Consider the following 20,048-nt stretch of genomic DNA (forward strand, 5'->3'; position numbering starts at 1 on the left):
CCCTCGTTCTGCTTTCTTTTTCATGTTACATTATGATAGTACTTTGTAATTACATAATTATTCTCTTTTACATTAGTGGACAGCTTGATTGTACAGTTTAAGAGTGCTTTTTTTACTGTGCTTTGCATTTTGTTGTTTTGTTAGTTTTTAAATTCTTTATTGTTGAAAGTATTATGTATGTCTCCTTTCTCCCTATTGACCTCTTCCCGGTTGCTCCCACCCCCTAGCACATGCCCTTGCCCCCCCATTGTCTTTGTTCATTGGTTATGCTTATATGCATGCAATTTAAGAGTTTTTATATCCAACTTTATTCTGCATTTCTATTGAATTTCCTTATTATATTGATTTACCTATTTCATAGTATATAAGTTTTTTCTTTTTTTTTTTTCTAGAACTCTTCCCTACTGGGTCACCCTTTCCCTCCTAGTGTTCCTCCGGTTCTCACCCCCCTCCAGAGAGCACAGCTTCTTGGAGGAGCACAGGTAAGCCTTCAGTAGCTCAACCCATAAAGAGCTCTCTTACTTTCCTGAAGTTCACTAAATGATACCTTTTTTTTTCTCTTTGATCAATCACTACTGCCTCTTTTTTCCCCATTATCATTTCAAACAAACTTAATAATATTAACTTTTCTGTGTATAAAAGCAAGGGGACTTGCTGATTAACTAAATCTAAGATTTTGTCCCTCTGTAGCTACAGCCTGGACGGATGTCTCCCAGCCAGTTTGCACGGGTCCCTGGATTTGTTGGTAGTCCGCTTGCTGCCATGAATCCCAAGCTGCTGCAAGGGCGAGTTGGGCAGATGCTTCCCCCAGCACCAGGCTTCCGTGCCTTCTTTAGTGCTCCACCTCCTGCTACACCACCTCCTCCACAGCAGCACCCCCCTGGCCCAGGACCTCTCATGCAAAACTTACGGTATACACAACAAATGCTACTGTTTGTTTATTCATTGTTGGCTGAGTCTCCTGTTGATGTTTAGTATTTTAATATGGAAGTCTCTTGATATTTGCAGGTGATAAATTTTGAGATGTTACTGGATCCTCAAGTTACCAGAAGAGAAATGTTTGACAGTCTGCAGGCTTTCTTATAAATCAAATTTTCCTCAAGTCACATATTTCCTGTGTACATTTGCACATTCCTAATTAATCACCTCTTTTATTTCTGCTAAAGTTTATGTCTCACTCTATATTCATTTTATGAACACACACATACTTATACAGGGTGGGGCAAAAATAGGCTTATAGTTGTGAGTATGCAAAACACAGCATATTCTGTTTATTGTGTTATTATCATCAGTAGAGGCCTGTGCATGAAATTCGTGCACTCATGGGGGTGGGGGGCGCCTCAACCTGGCCTGCTCCCTCTTGCAGTCCAGGAGCCCTTAGGGGATGTCCGACTGACAGCTTCGGCCCAGAGCGGGCCTAAGCTGTCAGTTGGACATCCTTAGCGCTGCCGCAGAGGCACAAGAGGCTCCCACCACCGCAGCTGCACTCATCAGCCGTGAACCTGGCTTCTGGCTAAGTGGCACTCCCCCTGTGGGAGCACACTGACCACCATGGGGCAGTTCCTGCATTGAGTGCTTGCCCTCTGGTGGTCAGTGCGCATCATAGTGACCTGTCGTTCTGCTGTTCGGTCAATTTGCATATTAGCCTTTTATTATATAGGATATTTTCCATATGAACAACTGTAAACCTACTTTTGCCCCACCCTGTATATATCACTAAGCGTTCTTTAGAGAAACAGAACCAAGAGGTGCCATATATACATAATACAAGGTGGGGCAAAGGCAGGTTTACAGTTGTGAGTATGTGAAACAGAGTTTAGTCTTATAGTATTATTTATTAATTATTATTTTACTTTCCATATGAACAACTGTAAAGCCACTTTTGCTCCACCTTGTATTTTCAGTGTCATTCCCAAGTGGTTGTAACTAAGTACATTAAATCTAGAGCAGTGGTCGCCAACCTTTCAGACCTCACAGACCACCAGTGGTCTGTGGACCACCAGTTGGAAACTGCTGATTTAGAGACTTCTGTTTGACAGAAGCAAAGAGAAAAAGAATTATATTGCTTTACTGTTAATTCACTCAAATTTATGATCACCTGCTCAGGAGTTGAGAATTGGCCATTGTAGAAGACATAAGAACATAGGGCTATCTTTTCCTTCTAAAAAGTCTCCTTAGAATAGACTTTAACATTCCCTTGGATGAACCTGTATAACGTTATCTTGTACTAACAACATTCTTGAAAACTTCAAATCATCAGGACAACAGAAATAAAAACCTTTTCTGTTTTTTCTTAGATCTCAGGCCCCAGTGTTTAGAGCAGACACCACTCATCTTCATCCACAGCACCGTCGACTTTTGCATCAGAGACAGCAACAGAATAGAAAGTAAGTGCTCACCCTCCTCCTTTGCAATTTTTTAATTCAGTTGTTCATTTTGACAGTGTACATGGTGCTACTAGTTTATTTTTTTAAAATATATTTTTCTTGAGGGAGAGAGGGTTAGAAACATCAATGATGGAAATAATCATTGGTCAGCCATCTCCTACACGCCCCCTAGTGAGGATCGAGCTGCAACCCAGGCATGTTCCCTGACTGGGAATCAAACCACGATCTCCTGGTTCATAGGTCAACCACTGAGCCATGCTGGCTGGGCAAGGAGCTACTGATTTCGTTCACTTTTTAAGTAAATTTAAATAGTATTGCATTTATTTTACTGGTAAAGTCAGAACATATAAGCTGTCATTTTATGTTTGTGATACACTAGCTTCAAATGATAAGATTTTGTCAGCTAATTTCCAAGTTACTATAATTCTGTTGATCAGAAGTACAGTTTAGATCTGATTTTTTTCCTTTTAAGCCAACATTTTATACTCTTACCGAGTTCTTACCATATTCTTACCTACCTTTTGTCTACCATCTCAGCTCTGAGGTAATCTTAAATTATAGTAGTTAGCTTTATATTTGGGTCGGACGTAATGCCAACAGTCACTCTTTAATCTTAGCTATAATTCTTTAATCTTCATGCAACAAATAACAAATATTGATATATGTGACCCCAGCTATATGCCAGGCACTGTGGGGATTGAAAGAACAAGGCATATAAAACCCTGCCTTAGTGGAGCTTATGTTATAATCATAAAATAAAAAATTAAACAAAACTTAGGTTTCTTCAAACTTCAGTTATAATGTTTTCTATGTGTAATCCATTCTCACATTCAAAGGAATTCTAGAATATTTTTTGCAGGAAAAAACTGTATGGGCTCTTAAAATATTAATTTTAAAAATACTGTATTAAAATATATTAAAATTCTAGTGCCTATCATTAACTCTATGGGACTGTAAACTTTAGAATTTGATAAGAGGGTAGATCTCATAATAACTGTTCTGGGTAACAAAAGACCACACTAACATGCAGTTCCCAGTAGAACCTACATGGCTTATAAAAATGAAGTCTCAAAAAGCTCACTTGTAATCAGAAAAATGCAGATTAAAATTAGATAACCATTTTACATCTCCACATGGGCAAAACTTGAAGTGTCACTGACTGTTATTATCGGCAAGATTGGAGTGTACAGCCTCTTAAGAGAGAATTTGGCAATAAATAATAAGGTTGAAAATGTGAATACACCACCTCTTAGTAGATCTATTTTTAGTACATACCTGGGTATATTATCAACATGGATAAGTATGAAAAGCAGTGTTGAGTGAGAACCATTTATATAAAATTGAAAGGCACCCTGAATAGTAATGTATAAAATTTAAAGATGGACACACAAGTAACCAAAGAACTTATGTGCATATATGCATAGCCCATGAACATAGACAATAGTGCAGTGAAGATCTGGGGAGTTGGGAAGGGGCTGTGTGGAGGGAGGCAAAGGAGGAAGGGAAATGAGGGACATCTGTAATACTGTCAACAATAAAAAATAAATTAAAAAAAGGGGAAAAAAGTATAAAAACAATTTAGGGAGAGTACAGGGTACATACCAAAGTCATTCCTCTAGAAACTGGGCTGGGATCCATCCAGAGAAGTACAAGAGGGCCTTCAGCCGTAAATGTAATGCTTAATATTACTTTTTTAAAATCTGAGGCTAATTTGGCAAAATAGATTTTTTTCATTATGTCTAGGTGGAAGGTAAATGGATGTTTATTATAATATTTTCTGGGTATTTCTCTACATTTGAATTATTTCATGATTTTCAACAAGTTTTAAAAAAATATATAGACTAGTAATCAAATCGGCCTGTGTTCAGATCTCTTACTCTGACCAGTTGTGTGGCTTTGGACAAATTACCTGATCTCTTTCGGCCTTAGATTGTTGTCTTAAGTGGAAAAGTAAACCTACTACCTCATAGGGTTATTATAGGGCTTATACAAAAGTCTATAGATGAAAGTACTTAGCATTTGGTAAGGAAGTCAGATCTTAGTTTTATTTCCTTAACTGTGTATTGCATAGCTCTTGCCTCTCAAATTTTATAAGGAGTCAGCTCTTTTTCACTTCTCTTTTAGCAAAAGCAAAGGGAAATCTTTTTTTTTAATTGGTCTTGTTTATTCCTGTATTATTATAAGGCATAATAACTGCCACTTGAAGTGAATGTGGTATATGTTTGTTTTTCAGTCAGCATCGGAATCTCAATGGTGCAGGAGATAGAGGAAGTCACCGGAGCAGTCACCAAGATCATCTCCGGAAGGATCCATATGCCAATCTCATGTTGCAGCGAGAAAAGGACTGGGTCTCCAAAATCCAGATGATGCAACTGCAAAGCACTGATCCCTACCTGGATGATTTTTATTACCAGGTAAATACTCTCTGCTAGTTTTGAGGGTCATAGTTTAGTTCCTTCCTCTGGTGAAAGCACTCATTTAAATATTGGAAGAATTGGACATTGATAGAATTTTCTTTTGAAATAGTCTTCAAGTGGATAAGAATGACTAAATTCTATCTTCTTTTCAAGCTGGAGAGCCTTTCATTGTTCACTAAGAGGTTTGCATATATGCCTTCTATTTTTTACACATAGAGGCTCTCAGACCAATGTTTTCAAATCCCTTTGGCATCAGTAATCTGGTTCTTTTAATTAAGAATATTGGCCGTCTTTCTTGGCCTGTGCTGCTCAGTTGGTTAGGTGTCATCCCATGCAGGTTGCAAGTTCAATTCCCCATCAGCCCAGGTTGCAGGCTCAAATCTCTGGTAGGGGGCGTGCAGGAGGCAGTCAATCGATGTATTGCTCTTACATTGATGTTTCTCTCTCTCCCTCCCCCTAAAAAGTCAATTTAAAAATCTTTAAGAAAAAAATAAGAATATTGGCAGTCTAACTTTAAAGATATTTCCATTGATGATTAGCTTTTTTGAAGGCGGGATTTTTTTTTTTTTATAAAGGAAATTTATAACAGTTTAACAAAAATTAGAGACCAGTACATATACAGAAGGCAAGTGGTTACAGTCACCAGTATAATTTTTTAATGGTAAAGAGCTGCCATATTGTGTGCTTGTGTTGCAACTGAAATTCTTGTCACGGGGCAGAATTACTTTGAAAAACTGGAGAAACTGTCAGCTGCTGAAGAATTACAAGGTGATGGTCCTAAAAAGGAGCGCACCAAGCTCATTACCCCTCAGGTGGCCAAACTGGAGCACGCCTACAAGCCAGGTAAGCCCTTATCCCCTTAATGTAATGAGAGAAATTTGGCAGGCTGCTGATATCATAAAATATAAGTAACTGCATAGGTGACTGGATAGAGATGTTTAAAACTAATTAATAAAGTAACGTTGTCCTTAGTAAATACCGAGATCAACCTTTGTTCAAGTGTGGAATAAATGGTTTGGTACGGATCTTTTAGGTCCTTTTCTACTGATTCCATAACTTTTTAATGCCTTTTTAAATTCCTAATAGTGCTAAAATAGATAAGGGAGGAACATTTCAGATCTCTATTTGATTATTATTGCAACAAAAAAATGGAAAAGGGTAAATTTTGATAAGAGCTTGCTTTAGATAATACTTGGATTTTTAAAGTAAATTATTAGACTATGAGTAAAGAGCAGAGAATATAAAGATCTCAGAAAGCTGTCTGCCTGCACAGCTGAGTTTTTGTTGGAAATGTTTTGTCCTTGCAGTGCAGTTTGAGGGCTCTTTGGGAAAGCTTACCGTCTCTAGTGTGAATAATCCCCGGAAAATGATTGATGCTGTTGTGACATCTCGGAGTGAGGATGATGTAAGTGTCAGCAGAATTGTGTGTTTAAGAAATTCTGGGTCATTACTACTTCCCTTGGGGTCATTGTGGAATGGAATCAAGCATAATGGAGTTCTTTATAGTCTAACCTAACCTGGAGCTTCTTATCTGGCCTATCATGGCATTCTGGTTTTCTTCAAATGTGCTGAGATTCTAACACCTTCATCTCTAAGGCAGCCAGGCAGGACTTGGGGTGGCAGGAATCTTTTCCCTGGGTAACTGGCTGCAAATAGCATCAGCTATTTTTCTCCAGTATTTAAATTATCATTTTCTATGTGTTTTAAGATTTTTCTATAATATCTTCATCTTCTAATGCATTCTACAATTACCTTTGCCTATCTATGAGTTCAGTTTCATGGTTTGTGTATGGATTGATTCAGTCAACTTTATGATCTTTGTCCACATCAGTGTTTTTAGAATATTAACTTTCAAGAAGTCAAGATTGTCTTCTCAAAGTATTTTCACAAATGGAATTTACATATGCAAATTTAGAAACTTATTTTTAATAGCGGTAAACAGTCCACATTAAATAGTCTTGTCTTTTTTTAGGAAACAAAAGAAAAACAGGTTCGGGACAAGAGACGAAAAACCCTTGTCATAATTGAGAAAGTAAGTTTTAGAATTTGTTGCTATGGTTTCAAATAAGGAACTGTCAAATGTATGTACTATAAGTAGGAAAGCAGTCAGTGCTCTGTAATTTTAATTAATGGGTATATTCTTGTTAAGTGCCTATTATGTGCCAAGCACACCAGAAAGAAATGTGGTGTTCTCACCTGTGGCCTCAAGGAAGGCTCTCATGATCACAAGTACTGGGGTTTTGTCCAAACTTGTTCAGGTCACAGCTGAGTGCTAGGGGCAGGTCACCTTTCTAGGACAATTGGAATAAAAATTACATTGTTCCATCTATGAAATAATTGAATCAGTTCACATATATTTATTGGGCACTCCCTGGGTGCTGGGTGCTGGGTGCTAAGAAAAACAAGGTAACACACTAGTAGTTGTTTTGTCAAGTGTAAATACTAAGTTGCAAGGCCATAGAGCAGGGGTGGGCAAACTTTGTGACTCGAGGGCCATAATGGGTTCTTAAACTGGACCGGAGGGCCGGAACAAAAGCATGGATGGAGTGTTTGTGTGAACTAATATAAATTCAAAGTAAATATCATTACATAAAAGGGTACGGCCTTTTTTTTATTATTATTTCAATAGTTTTATTCATTTCAAAAATTTTAACAAGAAGAATGTAAACACTAATTATTATAATTTGAAACTTCAAAAAATGGAGGAATCATAGCACAATAACATACCTTATATTGAAGATGGCAAAGGCAAAATAAAATTGCCTAACAAAGGAAAGGTACAAAAGCCTTTCAAATTAAACTTAAATATAATAAAATAATTTAAAACTAAAACAAATAGAAAAGAACAAAATGTGTAAACAGTAAATTAAACATTTTCTTTAGTGCAACTTCCAAATTATGCCTGGGACGTAGATGTAGATGGCAATGTAGACTGGGTTGAAAGGTTTTTGGTCTTTAAAACATCAACTTCAGTGGGAACAGTGTTGTTGGTCTCCTTTTTAGCTAATGCTCTGATACTGTGCTCTCCAGGGGCGTGTCTCCCTACATCACCACGATAACGTGTCTACGCATTCCCAGGGTGATGTCGGGGGACTCGTCCAAGGGCATTACAAGGAGCCTCTGGAAGATTGAGAGGTTGTTCCTTCTACTGAACGGGAGGATATAAATCCGCCCACTCTGAAGAAGGAGCTGTGGCCGTGTTTCCCGACGTTGCCATGTTAACACTGCTGCTGGTGAAGGAGCGGAGGGGAGAGCAAGAGAACCCTCCGCTCTTTCGGCTCCGCGGGCCGGATAGAATAGCCGAACGGGCCGGATCCGGCCCGCGAGCCGTAGTTTGCCCACGGCTGCCATAGAGCATAGTGGTTAAGAGCACAGACCCTGGAACCAGGCTGCAAATCATGCCTTTTTCACTTTTAATTGAGTCTGTGACTTGAGGCAAGTTATTTAACCTTTCTGTGCTGTCCTCAGTTTTTTCATCTATAAAAATGAAGATGATGATAGTCTCTTTCTCATTGGGCTGTAGTGAGTATTCCGTGAATGAGTACTTACATGCAAAGTGCTTAGAACAGTGCCCGGCACCCAGTATAAAAAATGATTGCTTTTTTTTTTTTTTTTTTTTTAAATCAATGTAAGGCTTCACTTGGAGCAGTGATACAGGTTGTTTATGTTACAGAGCTGTTGTTGCTATTGGAAATTTTAGAAAGTGTGTAATCTTTTCACTATCGTTACCTTCTGGATTAGAGGTCAAGGAGAAATGAAGAACGGTGTTTGTAGAAATTTAGAAGTTATTTCCCTGTGTTTTTCTGGATTTAAAAGAGCACTTTTGTTCTCTCAATTTTATTGCAGTGAGCTTTCATTCCTAGGTCTTTTATCTGGTAGTCCTAAACTGTGAGGTGATTTATCTAATACTCTGATCCTGACTTAGACCTACAGTTTGCTCCTGGATGTGGAGGATTATGAAAGGCGTTACCTCCTAAGTCTAGAAGAAGAGAGACCTGCCCTGATGGATGAAAGAAAGCACAAAATTTGCAGCATGTATGACAACTTAAGGGGAAAATTACCTGGACAAGAGAGGTAAGAATTGTGCACTTTGAGGAAGACATGAGACTAGCTGGACTCCCTACTCTGCTAAACTGAATTTTATACATTTCTACCTTTTCTTCCTTACCATCTCAGTAAGCTCCAAGTCTGTTCTTTTGGCCTAATTCAGATGCCACTTCATATAAAGCATTTCGTAATCCTTCCCAGCCAGGAAATAAAGTCTCTTTATCCTGAATTGATATATTCAACAAATACTTACTTAGTATCTACTAGGGACTGTGCTGGGTGCTGGAGAGAAAGTGGGGAATATTATTCAGTTTCTGTTTTTGAGCTTATGGATTGTACTTGGTTAATGCTTACTAGCATGTTCAACCTTGTAATCTTTATGTATTTTCTTTCCTACTAAGCTGAAAAGTATAAACATTTAAACTTCCTTGGGATTTTCATAGAGTACTCATACACTATGGAAACGTGTCAGTCTTTCAATGAAGGCTAAGCTCCTTAATATATCTTTTTTTTTTTTTTTTTTTTCTGTATTTCTATTATCTCTCTCCCACCCAGTATCTGGAACAGAATCTTGCTAATGGTAAATGTTCTATAAATCCCAAATATTTGTTTGATGAATGCAAGAGGACTATCTAAGCCAGGATATACACCAAACAGAACATAAGAATAAGCACCTTCTTTTCTGGAGTTGGGCTGACAGGGAACTGGTTGGATAAATGTAGGTTTATCCATGGATTGGAATGTTATGCAGCCATTAAAACGTATGTAGTTGAAGTATGTTTATTGATGTGGAAAAGTGTTCACAAAAAGTTGTTGGAAAAAGTGAGGTAACAAAGCCACATGAATTCTATGGACCCAATTTTATTTTTAATTATTTTTCTGTTAATCCTCATCTGAGGATATTTTTCCATTGATTTTTAGAGAGAGTGGAAGGGAGTGGAGAGAGAGAGAAGCATCAATGTGAGAGAGTCACATCAATTGGTTGCCTCCCACATGTGCCCGGACCAGGAACCTGCTATCGAGGTACGTGCCTTTGACTGGGACCCTTCAGTCTCTGGACCAACTCTGTCCACTGAGCCAAACCAACTAGGGCTGGACCCATTTTTTAAAAAAATATATATTTTTATTGATTTCAGAGAGGAAGGGAAAGGAAGAGAGAGATAGAAACATCAATGATGAGAGAGAATCATTGATCAACTGTTTCCTGCACGCCCCCTACCCGGCACCAAGCCCACAACCCAGGCATGTGCCCTTGACCAGAATCGAACCCGGGACCCTTTAGTCCACAGGCTGATGCTCTATCCACTGTGCCAAACCAGCCAGGGCTGGACCCATTTTTTTTGTGAAAGATAAAAGTGTTGCCAAAACCGGTTTGGCTCGGTGGATAGAGCGTCGGCCTGCGGACTGAAAGGTCCCAGGTTCGATTCCGGTCAAGGGCACGTAACTTGGTTGCGGGCACATCCCCAGTGGGAGGTGTGCAAGAGGCAGCTGATCTATGTTTCTCTCTCATCGATGTTTCTAACTCTCTATCCCTCTTCCTTCCTCTCTGTAAAAAATCAATAAAATATATTTAAAAAAAAAAAAAAAGTGTTATACCCAGCGAAAAATTTATTCAAAATGTTAACACTACCTCTCAGATTATGGAATTTTAATTTTCTTTTTGTTTATATAATTTTCAGATTTTGCTGTATTAACCATGTTATTTTATAGTTAGTTAAAAGTTAATAAAGGAAATTAATGCATATAGTTTGACCAAATTTTTTTTAACAGTTTTTGAAATAGTGTTCTACATTTGGGAAACTTGAAAAATTACTTTTTATTATTTGATTGAGAGTTGGAGAAGTTAATTCTCACTATTTTGTAGTACAGATAATTGTAGAGTGAAAATGAATGCAGCATATTCATTTAGTAACATGCAAGAGGGAAAGGGGATTTTATATTGTTCTTGCTGACCTAAGTTAGCATTTTTCTTCCCCTGCAGGCCAAGTGATGACCACTTTGTACAGATCATGTGTATCCGAAAAGGGAAGAGAATGGTTGCCCGCATTCTCCCTTTCCTCTCCACAGAGCAAGCAGCTGACATTCTCATGACAACAGCCAGGAACCTCCCATTCCTTATCAAGAAGGATGCACAAGATGAGGTGATCCTCATGTGGGAAGGAGGGATGTCTTCTTTGGGTCTTCGTAGTACAATTTCTAGAATCCAAATTTCTTTTCCTCCCCATTCTTTTTGTGTTGCTTTTCTAACCTTTGGCAGTGTGACTTGATTATTTAAAATAAAAATTTACTCCAGACCTCTATTTTTAATTCCATGTTTCATCCCACTGACCATGTTTCTAAACATGAAGAAAACAGTAATTCCTTCTTATTTAACAATGGAGTCCAGGTGCATGACATTCGTGCACTCAGGAGGGTGGAAGGGGGTCCCTCAGCCTGACCTGTGTCCTTTTGCAGTCCAGGAGCCCTCAGGGGATGTCCAACTGACAGCTTAGGCCTGCTCCCTTAGCTGCTGCGGAGGCAGGCCGCTGCACTCGCCAGTGGCCGAGCAGCGCTCCCCCATGGGATTGCACTGACCACCAGGGGGCAGCTCCTGTGTTGAGTTTCTGCCCCCCTGGTGGTCAGTGCGCATCATAGCAACTGGTCGTTCTGCCATTTGGTTGATTTGCATATTACCCTTTTATTATATAGGATAGTTGTAAAGCTGTGGTCTGTATCTGAATTACTTGGGAAGCAAATAATTTAGCCCTACCCCAAATATGCTGAATCAGACTTTACAGAGGAAAGATCAGGGATTCTGTATCTATAACAAAGTCCCAGCTGAATATGATGCTTGCTAAAGTTTGCAAACTTATGGTCTTGGTTACTTTGCTAGATATAAAATAGCTCTCATTGATTGGGCTGTTGTCACCAGCTCAACATTTACCTGTAGACTGAGTTGAATGGCATCGTGCCCACAGGAATCAGGCCAGTACTTTTAAGTAACTTTTATCACAATCTATACTAGGTTGGATATTGAAACATGATTACCAAGTTTACAAGTTAACTCTTGGTGAGAATTATTCTCTGCTTATTCCTGTCATAAAACTTGAAAGATTAGCAGAATTTAGAATAGTCTTAGAAGTTCAAAACAAAAAATTAATAGGCTAGCACAGAGGGCTAGTATTATTAACTGTGAGCTTCAGAAAAATAGAATTAATGATAGTGAACTTGTTAGAATAGACTACAAGTTAAGTAACAACCATCTGGTAATAGTCCCCAGAAACATGATCCCAAGATACCTTATCAGTTGTGTAACATGAAAGAGTTGAAAATTATTCCTTTTGAAATGAGTTGAAAAAAATACCTTCTTGAAATTTTAGTATCTGCAGAAGAAATTAATGTGAAGTTTAGGTCTCATCATTGGAAAATGGGTTGGAAGTTAAGGATTTGAGGTTTATCCTAGAAAATAGAAAACAAGAATAAAAGTAACCGCTACTTTACAGCATATAAATTGTAGGCAAGAAGGCAGGAATTCATTCATCATAATCTCAGAGGAACTCATCAATGGAAACAAGATGGGAAAGCACAAACCAACTTGAAGGGGCTCCCAATGGTAAAAGTGAGATTATTTTTATCTTAAAGAAAAATCACAGAAGTGGATTGAGGTAGACATATTTAATAAGTTTATAATGATATCAAGAAATATGTCAATCATCTTCAGAGATTGCTAGGCCATCAACTTAATATTCTGGAAACTGATAAGTAAAGGAAAAGAATCAGCTTCATTCTGCCTTTCCATTATAACCAAATATGGTGACCAGAGTTTATAATAGAAAGTTCTTTATAGAAGAACTAGAGGCCCAGTGCACAAAATTCATACACGGGGGTGGGGGAGTCCCTCAGCCCTGCCTGCATCCTCTTGCAATCCAGGACCCCTCAGGGAATATCAGTCCTAAACCTGCAGTTGGACATCCCTCTTGCAACTGGGACGCTGCATGCACTAGTGACCATACTTTTCATACAGGTGAAAGGCATCTTGCTGTTGTATGGGCAGCTACATTTTTTTACCCTGATTATAAAAAGTAGTACATAACATGATCCTTCTGAGGCAGTAGTACCATTTTCCCTATCTTATGGGTGGAAAAACTGAAGCTGAGGGAAGTTATATAATTGGCTTTGTCACACATAAGTTATAAGTGTCAGAATCAAGGCTAACCACAAAATGTGCAAGCCAGAGTCCATGCATGTCATCACTGCATCATCCTGTTTTTTCAGTGTTAGAGTAGCCAGGCCAGGTCTTAATTTTTAAATCTAGGATACTGTTCCCAATATATAGGGTAGGGTCCCTAGGCCTGGCCAGTGATCAGGGCCATCTGTGGGGCTTCCTGCAGGCGGGGCAATACAGGGCACCCCTGCTGGCACCTGCCTTGGCTGGCGGCCTGGCACCACTCACCAGCCGGCCCTGCCCTCCCCATCGCCACTGCCAGTCGCCTCCCTCTCTGGGGGCAGATGCTCAATACAGGAGCTGCCCGCAACCAGTGGCAGCTCCTGTGTTGAGTGTCTGCCCCCTGGTGGTCAGTGCACGTCATAGCGACCTGTTGTTCTGCCATTCGGTTGATTTGCATGTTAGGGTTTTATTATATAGTATTTCAGCTACTAAATGCAAAAATACGAAAAAATTAGGAAGTCGTTTTACAACCCCCAAATGGAAAAGCATTCAATCTGGACAGCAATCATTACTGATACTAAAAGCATTAGGTAAAGGGTGGGTGGAGGACTTCACATGGGTTGGAGCAAGCTAACAACACCTGAACCCACTGGTCACTGTTCACAATACTAAGAGCGGAACTACCAGATGCCATGTGCATCTTGACATGATGCAGTAGAAAGCACATAGTTCTACCAGCCCTCCCACAAACCTCCCCCCTGCCTCCCCTTGAACCTGAATCTAATCAAACTTTTAATTCCGTCAGTTTTTATGGGGAAAAAAGATAGAAGATTCTGTTAAATGACACCACACAGGTGCAAATAACCAGATCCAAACTGAGACAAATGAGCCAATTTCTTCAACAAATAAATGATATGGGAAGAGGAGATGGACAGTGACAGAGGACCTGTTAACAGATTTTAAAAGCCTTACCAACCAACCAAGTGCAGTCAATGAGTGGATCTTATTTGAACTATGATTAGAATAAATCAGCTGCTAAAAGACATTTTTTAAATAATTGAAGAAATTTTAATTTGGAGTAGATATTAGGTGGTATTGAGGAATTAAATTTTGCGAGGTGCAATAATATGAGAGGTTTTGTTAGAGATAAAAACAAGTATTTATAGATGAAATGATATGATAAAGGAGGAACAGATTGAATAAAATTTGGCAAAATGTTGGTTTAATTTTTGAAGTTGCGTGATGGGTAGGAACATGAACTTCATTATACTGCTCTTTATACTTTTGTGTATATTTTTAAATGCTTTAATTTTTATTTTTTATTTATTTATTTATTTTTTTAATATATTTTATTGATTTTTTACAGAGAGGAAGGAAGAGGGATAGAGAGTTAGAAACATCGATGAGAGAGAAACATCCATCAGCTGCCTCCTGCACACCTCCTACTGGGGATGTGCCCGCAACCAAGTTACGTGCCCTTGACTGGAATCGAACCTGGGACCTTTCAGTCCGCAGGCCGACACTCTATCCACTGAGCCAAACCGGTTTTGGCAATGCTTTAATTTTTAAAGCTTTGTTTATTTAGAGTAGTGGATCACAAAAAGTAGCCTACTCTCCATCCTTGGCTACTATATAAGGTAAAACCAGCCATCATTTTTTTATAGCAGGGGCATTGAGTGCTGGAAGCACTTTTGATTTCCTTCATGTGTTGTAACCTAGTTATGTTGGTAGCTCTGTATTTTAACTTTTCAGTCCGGTCTAATGGCCAAAAGGAATGAATGGCTAGCAGGCTAGAATTCAACAGCCTTGGGTTCTGTTTCTAGCTACTAGCTCTGTAACTCTGAACACTGAGCTTAGTTACTTAGCTTTTCTAATAATCTGTGAAATTACTAAATCATTTTTCCATTTTCTTATTGAGCTTTTATAAAGATAAACCAAAATAGAATTAAGTCTGAAAATACTTCTCAGTAATTCTGTAGCACTCTCTCTTAGAGTGTCTCACAATATATTGAAATTGCCTAAATACTCATCTCCTTTGTATTTTTGATCCCTGAGGGTTTGTCTATCCTTTTAACTTTTGTTTTTAGCCTAAGTTCCTGGTACATTGTAGGCATTTAAATATTTGTGGGGTAAATTAAAATACTGATGTTTTATCATGAATCTTTTGTGTTTGAGAAGTGATTTTATTCCCTGGGTTCACACAAGTCATATTTCATATGCAAATTGAGTTGAAAAAGTTCTCAGTAGATACCTTAGAATACTTCATTAGGATTCTAGTAGTATCTGCTAGACTTGTCAGCCCTTTTTTGTTAAATCTCGCCTCGGGCAGTTGAGTTTACAGCTGAGCACCCTTCTATCCAGGCTCACATACTGAGGGTGATGGAAGTAACAGTTGCCAGGATCTAATGTTTTATTTTTTCTCTGTAGGTGCTGCCATGCTTATTGAGTCCCTTCTCCCTCCTCCTCTATCATCTTCCGTCAGTGACTGTCACCAGCCTTCTGCAACAGCTAATGAACCTACCTCAGAGTGCAGCTGCACCAGCACCCTCTAATCCTCACCTCACTACTGTTCTCCAGAACAAGGTGATCTTGCCTTTTTCGCCCCTGAACTTTACAAGGCTTCTAAATTTGAGTTACAGATAACACTAATGGTTGCTGTGGGTATGGCAACTTGTTAAAAATGTTTCCTTTGTCCGGAGTTACATTAAGTTCCTAGTAACAGAGGCTAGAATTAACAGTGGTTTCAACAAAATAGGATTTTATGTATCTCATGTCAGTAAATATGGTATAGTGGCTCTACGCGTGGTCAGGGATGCAAGCTCATTCGGTTTGCCTTCTCATGACTCTTCTGGATCCATGTTGATTGTAGAATTCAAGGCTCCACTTTGCATCAGGAAGAGAAGTGGGTTCGGATGGCTAAAACATGTGGATTAGCTGTCTGTCTTCCTTATAGACCTTTTCCAGGAGTTTTCACCAACAATTACTTAAAATCTCAATGGCCAGTCTTAGTCACATGCCACACCTAACTGCAGAAAGGGTGGAAACATCTTTTAGTTCACACCATTGTCATCACAAATAAAATTAGAGATCTCTTAGGAGGAGAAAAGTACATTATGGTGGGTAAGTAGCAGTCTTTGTTACATGACTTTATGTAGAAGAACATCCCATTTCATATTTAATTTACATCAAGTTAAGTATCCAGAGATTCATAGGGGAAGCATAAACAGAAGAAGGAACATGAGCTTTTAAACAGAGCAACTTGCCGAAACCGGTTTGGCTCAGTGGATAGAGCGTCGGCCTGCAGACTGAAGGGTCCCGGGTTCGATACCGGTCAAGGGCATGTACCTTGGTTGCGGGCACATCCCCAGTGGGGGGTGTGCAGGAGGCAGCTGATCGATGTTTCTCTCTCATCGATGTTTCTGACTCTCTATCCCTCTCCCTTCCTCTCTGTGAAATATCAATAAAATATATTTTAAAAAAATAAATAAATAAAAAATAAATAAACAGAGCAACTTTTCATTCCTTGCCTGCCACTGTCTAGATTTGTGACTCTGAATAGATTATTTCATTTTGCTGAGCCATGGGTTCCTGGACTGTGATGATGTCTACTTCAGTGTTTATGTCCACTTCAGGGTTTTCCTATTACTGAGATGCGAGAACAGCTGTGAACAGTTCATTGTAATGCCCAGTACATATAGGCACTCATTACGGGCCATCTGTTAGAGTAAAGTGAAAAAGTAGGCTCTTTCCTTGCCCCCCAAAACTGCCAAAGCATGACTCTGGAGAGGGAGCAGTTGCAGTGCCTCAGGGACTTCAGATGGGGTTCTGAGGTGATCAGTTATGTGCCCTCCATATAATTTGTTTTCCTGGTACTAATTTTGATAAAGGCAGTAGAAAATTGTGAGATCAGATGAGATTATATAGCCCAGTGTTGTTTTTCGGACATGAAGGGAACTTTTTGGGAAAGGCAGGGTTATCCTCTATGAGGGGAACTCAGAAAGGTGGGATGGAATCTCAAAATATCTCCATCTTCTCTTTATGATCCATCATAACTGTGACTCAGACATTAACCCAGTGCTTCTGGTTCCTATTGCATTTTCATTCTGTGCTCCTTTAGACTGCATGTTTCCTGCTTTTACCACTACCCCATAAATAAAACAAATCTTTATATATTTTAATTTATAAAACATGTTGCGGAAATAGTGATAATCCTAGTTATGGTGAATATAAACTTCTTCTCTTTTAATTTTTTAGACTCTTATTAGCATCCTGTCTGCCTTTATATTTCCAGATAGGTGTGTCCTTTTTTAAGAAAATCTTTTTTTTGTATCCTGATCATTCCAGTTACATTTCTTTGTACATTTCCCACAGGTTTTACCACCTGTTTTTCTTTTTTAATGTTTTTTATTTTTTCCATGAACTTTAATTTTTTGTATCAAAGTTTGTCTTCATTTAACTTTCCTTTTTAATTCATTTATCCATGGCAAGGAAAAATTATCTTTTTATCACAGGGTGGGGTTGGGGAGCAGTGAGAACCATAGGACACTGGGACTTTTGTTTCCATTGATTATGCTTTTTGCTGCTGTGCAAGGAGAAAGGCACAGCGTCTCCGCTCATGGTTGTCTGATCTTTGCCCAGTCTCACTGAAGAGCACAGCGGTAGGGTCATTTTGATTTACTAGTAGTGCCATTTCCCCTGCGTGGTGGTGGAGAGGAGGAGATGCAGTGTTGAACTTGATTCCCTCTCTCCTCTTGTAGTTTGGCCTGTCGCTGCTCCTCGTTGTCCTGAGCCGTGGGGAAGACCTACAGAGTTCAGACCCTGCTACAGAATCAACGGAAAACAACCAGTGGTTAGTCTGTGCTGTATTTCTTCTTTTAAGTTCTTTTAGGTAATCTTTTCATTCTTTTTCTTACATTGTTATTATTGATTTTCCCTTTCAGGATGCAAGTGATGTTCATGGCAACCCGAGAACTTCTGAGGATTCCCCAGGCAGCCCTGGCCAAGCCAATCTCTATCCCCACAAACCTAGTATCCCTCTTTTCTCGCTATGTTGATCGACAGAAACTGAATTTGCTGGAGACAAAACTGCAGTAAGTTAGCAACAGGAGAATTCCATATCTCACTAACGTTGGCACTTTAGAAGTTATGCGGGGGGGTCGGGGGGCAGGGGCACATAAATCGGAATTTGGTAGAAGAGATTAAAGATTTCTATCAAATATATGAGTATCTGCTAGATATCAAACACTGTACTGGGTGCAGTAGCACTCTCATAGTTGACTGAATGCTAAGGATAGAGACAAGAGACATCTCTGGTGTTTCATTAAGATAATTTTTACAAGGATGTAATTTTATGAAAACCATTGCCTTCTGTTCTAACTCATTTATACAAACAAGTTTCCTTTCTTTCTTTATACCTGTAGGCTAGTTCAGGGGATACGATAAAAGATCTGCACATGTGTCCTGTACCTCTTTGGCTGTCACCTGCACTGCTGCCATCACCAATGGAGTGTTTGTAATGAGGGAGGGGAGGTAGCTCATTCCTCAGAGCATCTTGTGTGGCCGAGTCCTGTTCACAAGGGTTGTCTCTAAATGCCAGGTGTTTCCCCACTGCTCTGTGACGTTCGGTTGGGTGATACTTCTGCTGGTTTCTTCTTACCTTCTCTGTTACAATTCTGCATGTCCTACTTTTACTCAATTCTTCTCAATTTTGCATTTTCTTTGCTCTAGAGACACAAATATAATCTCTCCCTTTATCCCACCACTACTCCACTTCAGAGTAGATTATAGCCTGCCAAAGGATCTCTCCCTGCATCTTACTGAAGTCTTTTTCATTGCCCCATATTAATATGACTATAGGAGAACCAACTAAGTAGAAATTAATATATGTGTGTGTACACACACCCCTCTACATATGTTTCTGTGGTCTCCAGAGGATCCTTAAAGAATGAGTTTTAGAGGGAGAAATATTCAGTTGACATCCCTCCTCTAAATACAAACTAGCTTATATATTCTTAATCTGTTTCTAGTCCTTATAATTAATTTGGTGAGTTCCCCTTGTTTTAATATAAATACAGAGTATGCCAGCATATTAATAAAATCAGAACTCAATTGGCTGACACCCAGCTCTAGACTGAGAAGTCCTTTTTTTCTCCTCACTTGAGTTTCCTTTGTTTCTGTTCACCTGAATGGAAACAGCATACGGTTAAGCCTTTATCCTGCTACAGCTACAGTGTACTTGAGCCTGTCCTCCCAAGTGTGTGGAAGATTGCCCAAGGTGATTCTGACTTAGAGCCTGCTTCCACAGTGTAGCTTTTGTCTTCCTGAGACTACTTCAGTAAGCCATGCTTTTACCTCTCTCTTCCCCATTTTTATTTGGTGTCCTGGATAGAAACCTCCAAATGTAACCATGGAAGCTAAGTTGGGCTTGCTTTGTTCTTCATTCTCCATGCCATGGGCAGAACTGCTGTCCTTGCTACTTCATCTCACCCAGGTCCCGTCCCAGGGACCTAGACATGAATCCTAGCAAGGACAGCCTTCTGTGACCCTTTTCACTTGTCCCTCTCCCATTCAGCAGTCAACCAGGATAAGGGGTTTTGATCCATGGTGATTATAGCCCTCAAGAAAAATCTGAATCCATCTTACATGACTGTCCTAATGTACTTTTTGTTGTTCTCACCTTTCGAATGTAGTGGGGAAGACAAGTTGTGATGTTTAAAGAGAATAAACATTTTGCACATACATGTATTGTACAACAGTAAAATCCTCCATTATAACCAGTTGTCCTTGTCTCCATCTCCATTTCTTCTCATTCTGTAGCCCCAGGCTCCACCAACTGTTCTCAGTGACATTACTAGCTTCCCTGCCATTATCAACTGACTTATTTCCACTGGGCACCTTTCCTGCCTTTCCACTTCACAACCGATCAAGTGAATACTTGATTAGTATTTCTTCTTTTCTGTGCTTTTTTGTTTGGTTCTAACTAATAAAGATTAAAGTTTCTAAATTTACATTTTTATAGGGTATTGTAAATAAATACAAATTGTATACTTG

General features: G+C 39.2%; 1 protein-coding gene across 3 annotated transcripts in view; it reads left to right on the top strand.

The window, feature by feature from the left end:
* Positions 1–20,048, top strand: part of PATL1 (PAT1 homolog 1, processing body mRNA decay factor) — a 34,516-nt gene extending 14,468 nt beyond the window's left edge. For 2 of the 3 annotated variants that reach the window (XM_080641049.1, XM_080641050.1), the window contains 13 exons: positions 393–482; positions 691–911; positions 2,298–2,387; positions 4,621–4,801; positions 5,524–5,647; positions 6,112–6,209; positions 6,777–6,836; positions 8,730–8,878; positions 10,833–10,992; positions 15,426–15,581; positions 17,756–17,847; positions 17,939–18,088; positions 18,419–20,048. In XM_080641049.1, the coding sequence (XP_080497175.1) occupies positions 393–482; positions 691–911; positions 2,298–2,387; positions 4,621–4,801; positions 5,524–5,647; positions 6,112–6,209; positions 6,777–6,836; positions 8,730–8,878; positions 10,833–10,992; positions 15,426–15,581; positions 17,756–17,847; positions 17,939–18,088; positions 18,419–18,440 (1,593 nt within the window). In that variant the 3' untranslated portion in view covers positions 18,441–20,048. The remainder of the gene's footprint in view (positions 1–392; positions 483–690; positions 912–2,297; positions 2,388–4,620; positions 4,802–5,523; positions 5,648–6,111; positions 6,210–6,776; positions 6,837–8,729; positions 8,879–10,832; positions 10,993–15,425; positions 15,582–17,755; positions 17,848–17,938; positions 18,089–18,418) is intronic. The other variant, XR_013959015.1, reaches the window with a different exon arrangement.

The sequence above is a fragment of the Plecotus auritus genome (assembly GCF_963455305.1).
Source record: "Plecotus auritus genome assembly, chromosome: 9".
NCBI classification, from domain to species: Eukaryota; Metazoa; Chordata; class Mammalia; order Chiroptera; family Vespertilionidae; genus Plecotus; species Plecotus auritus.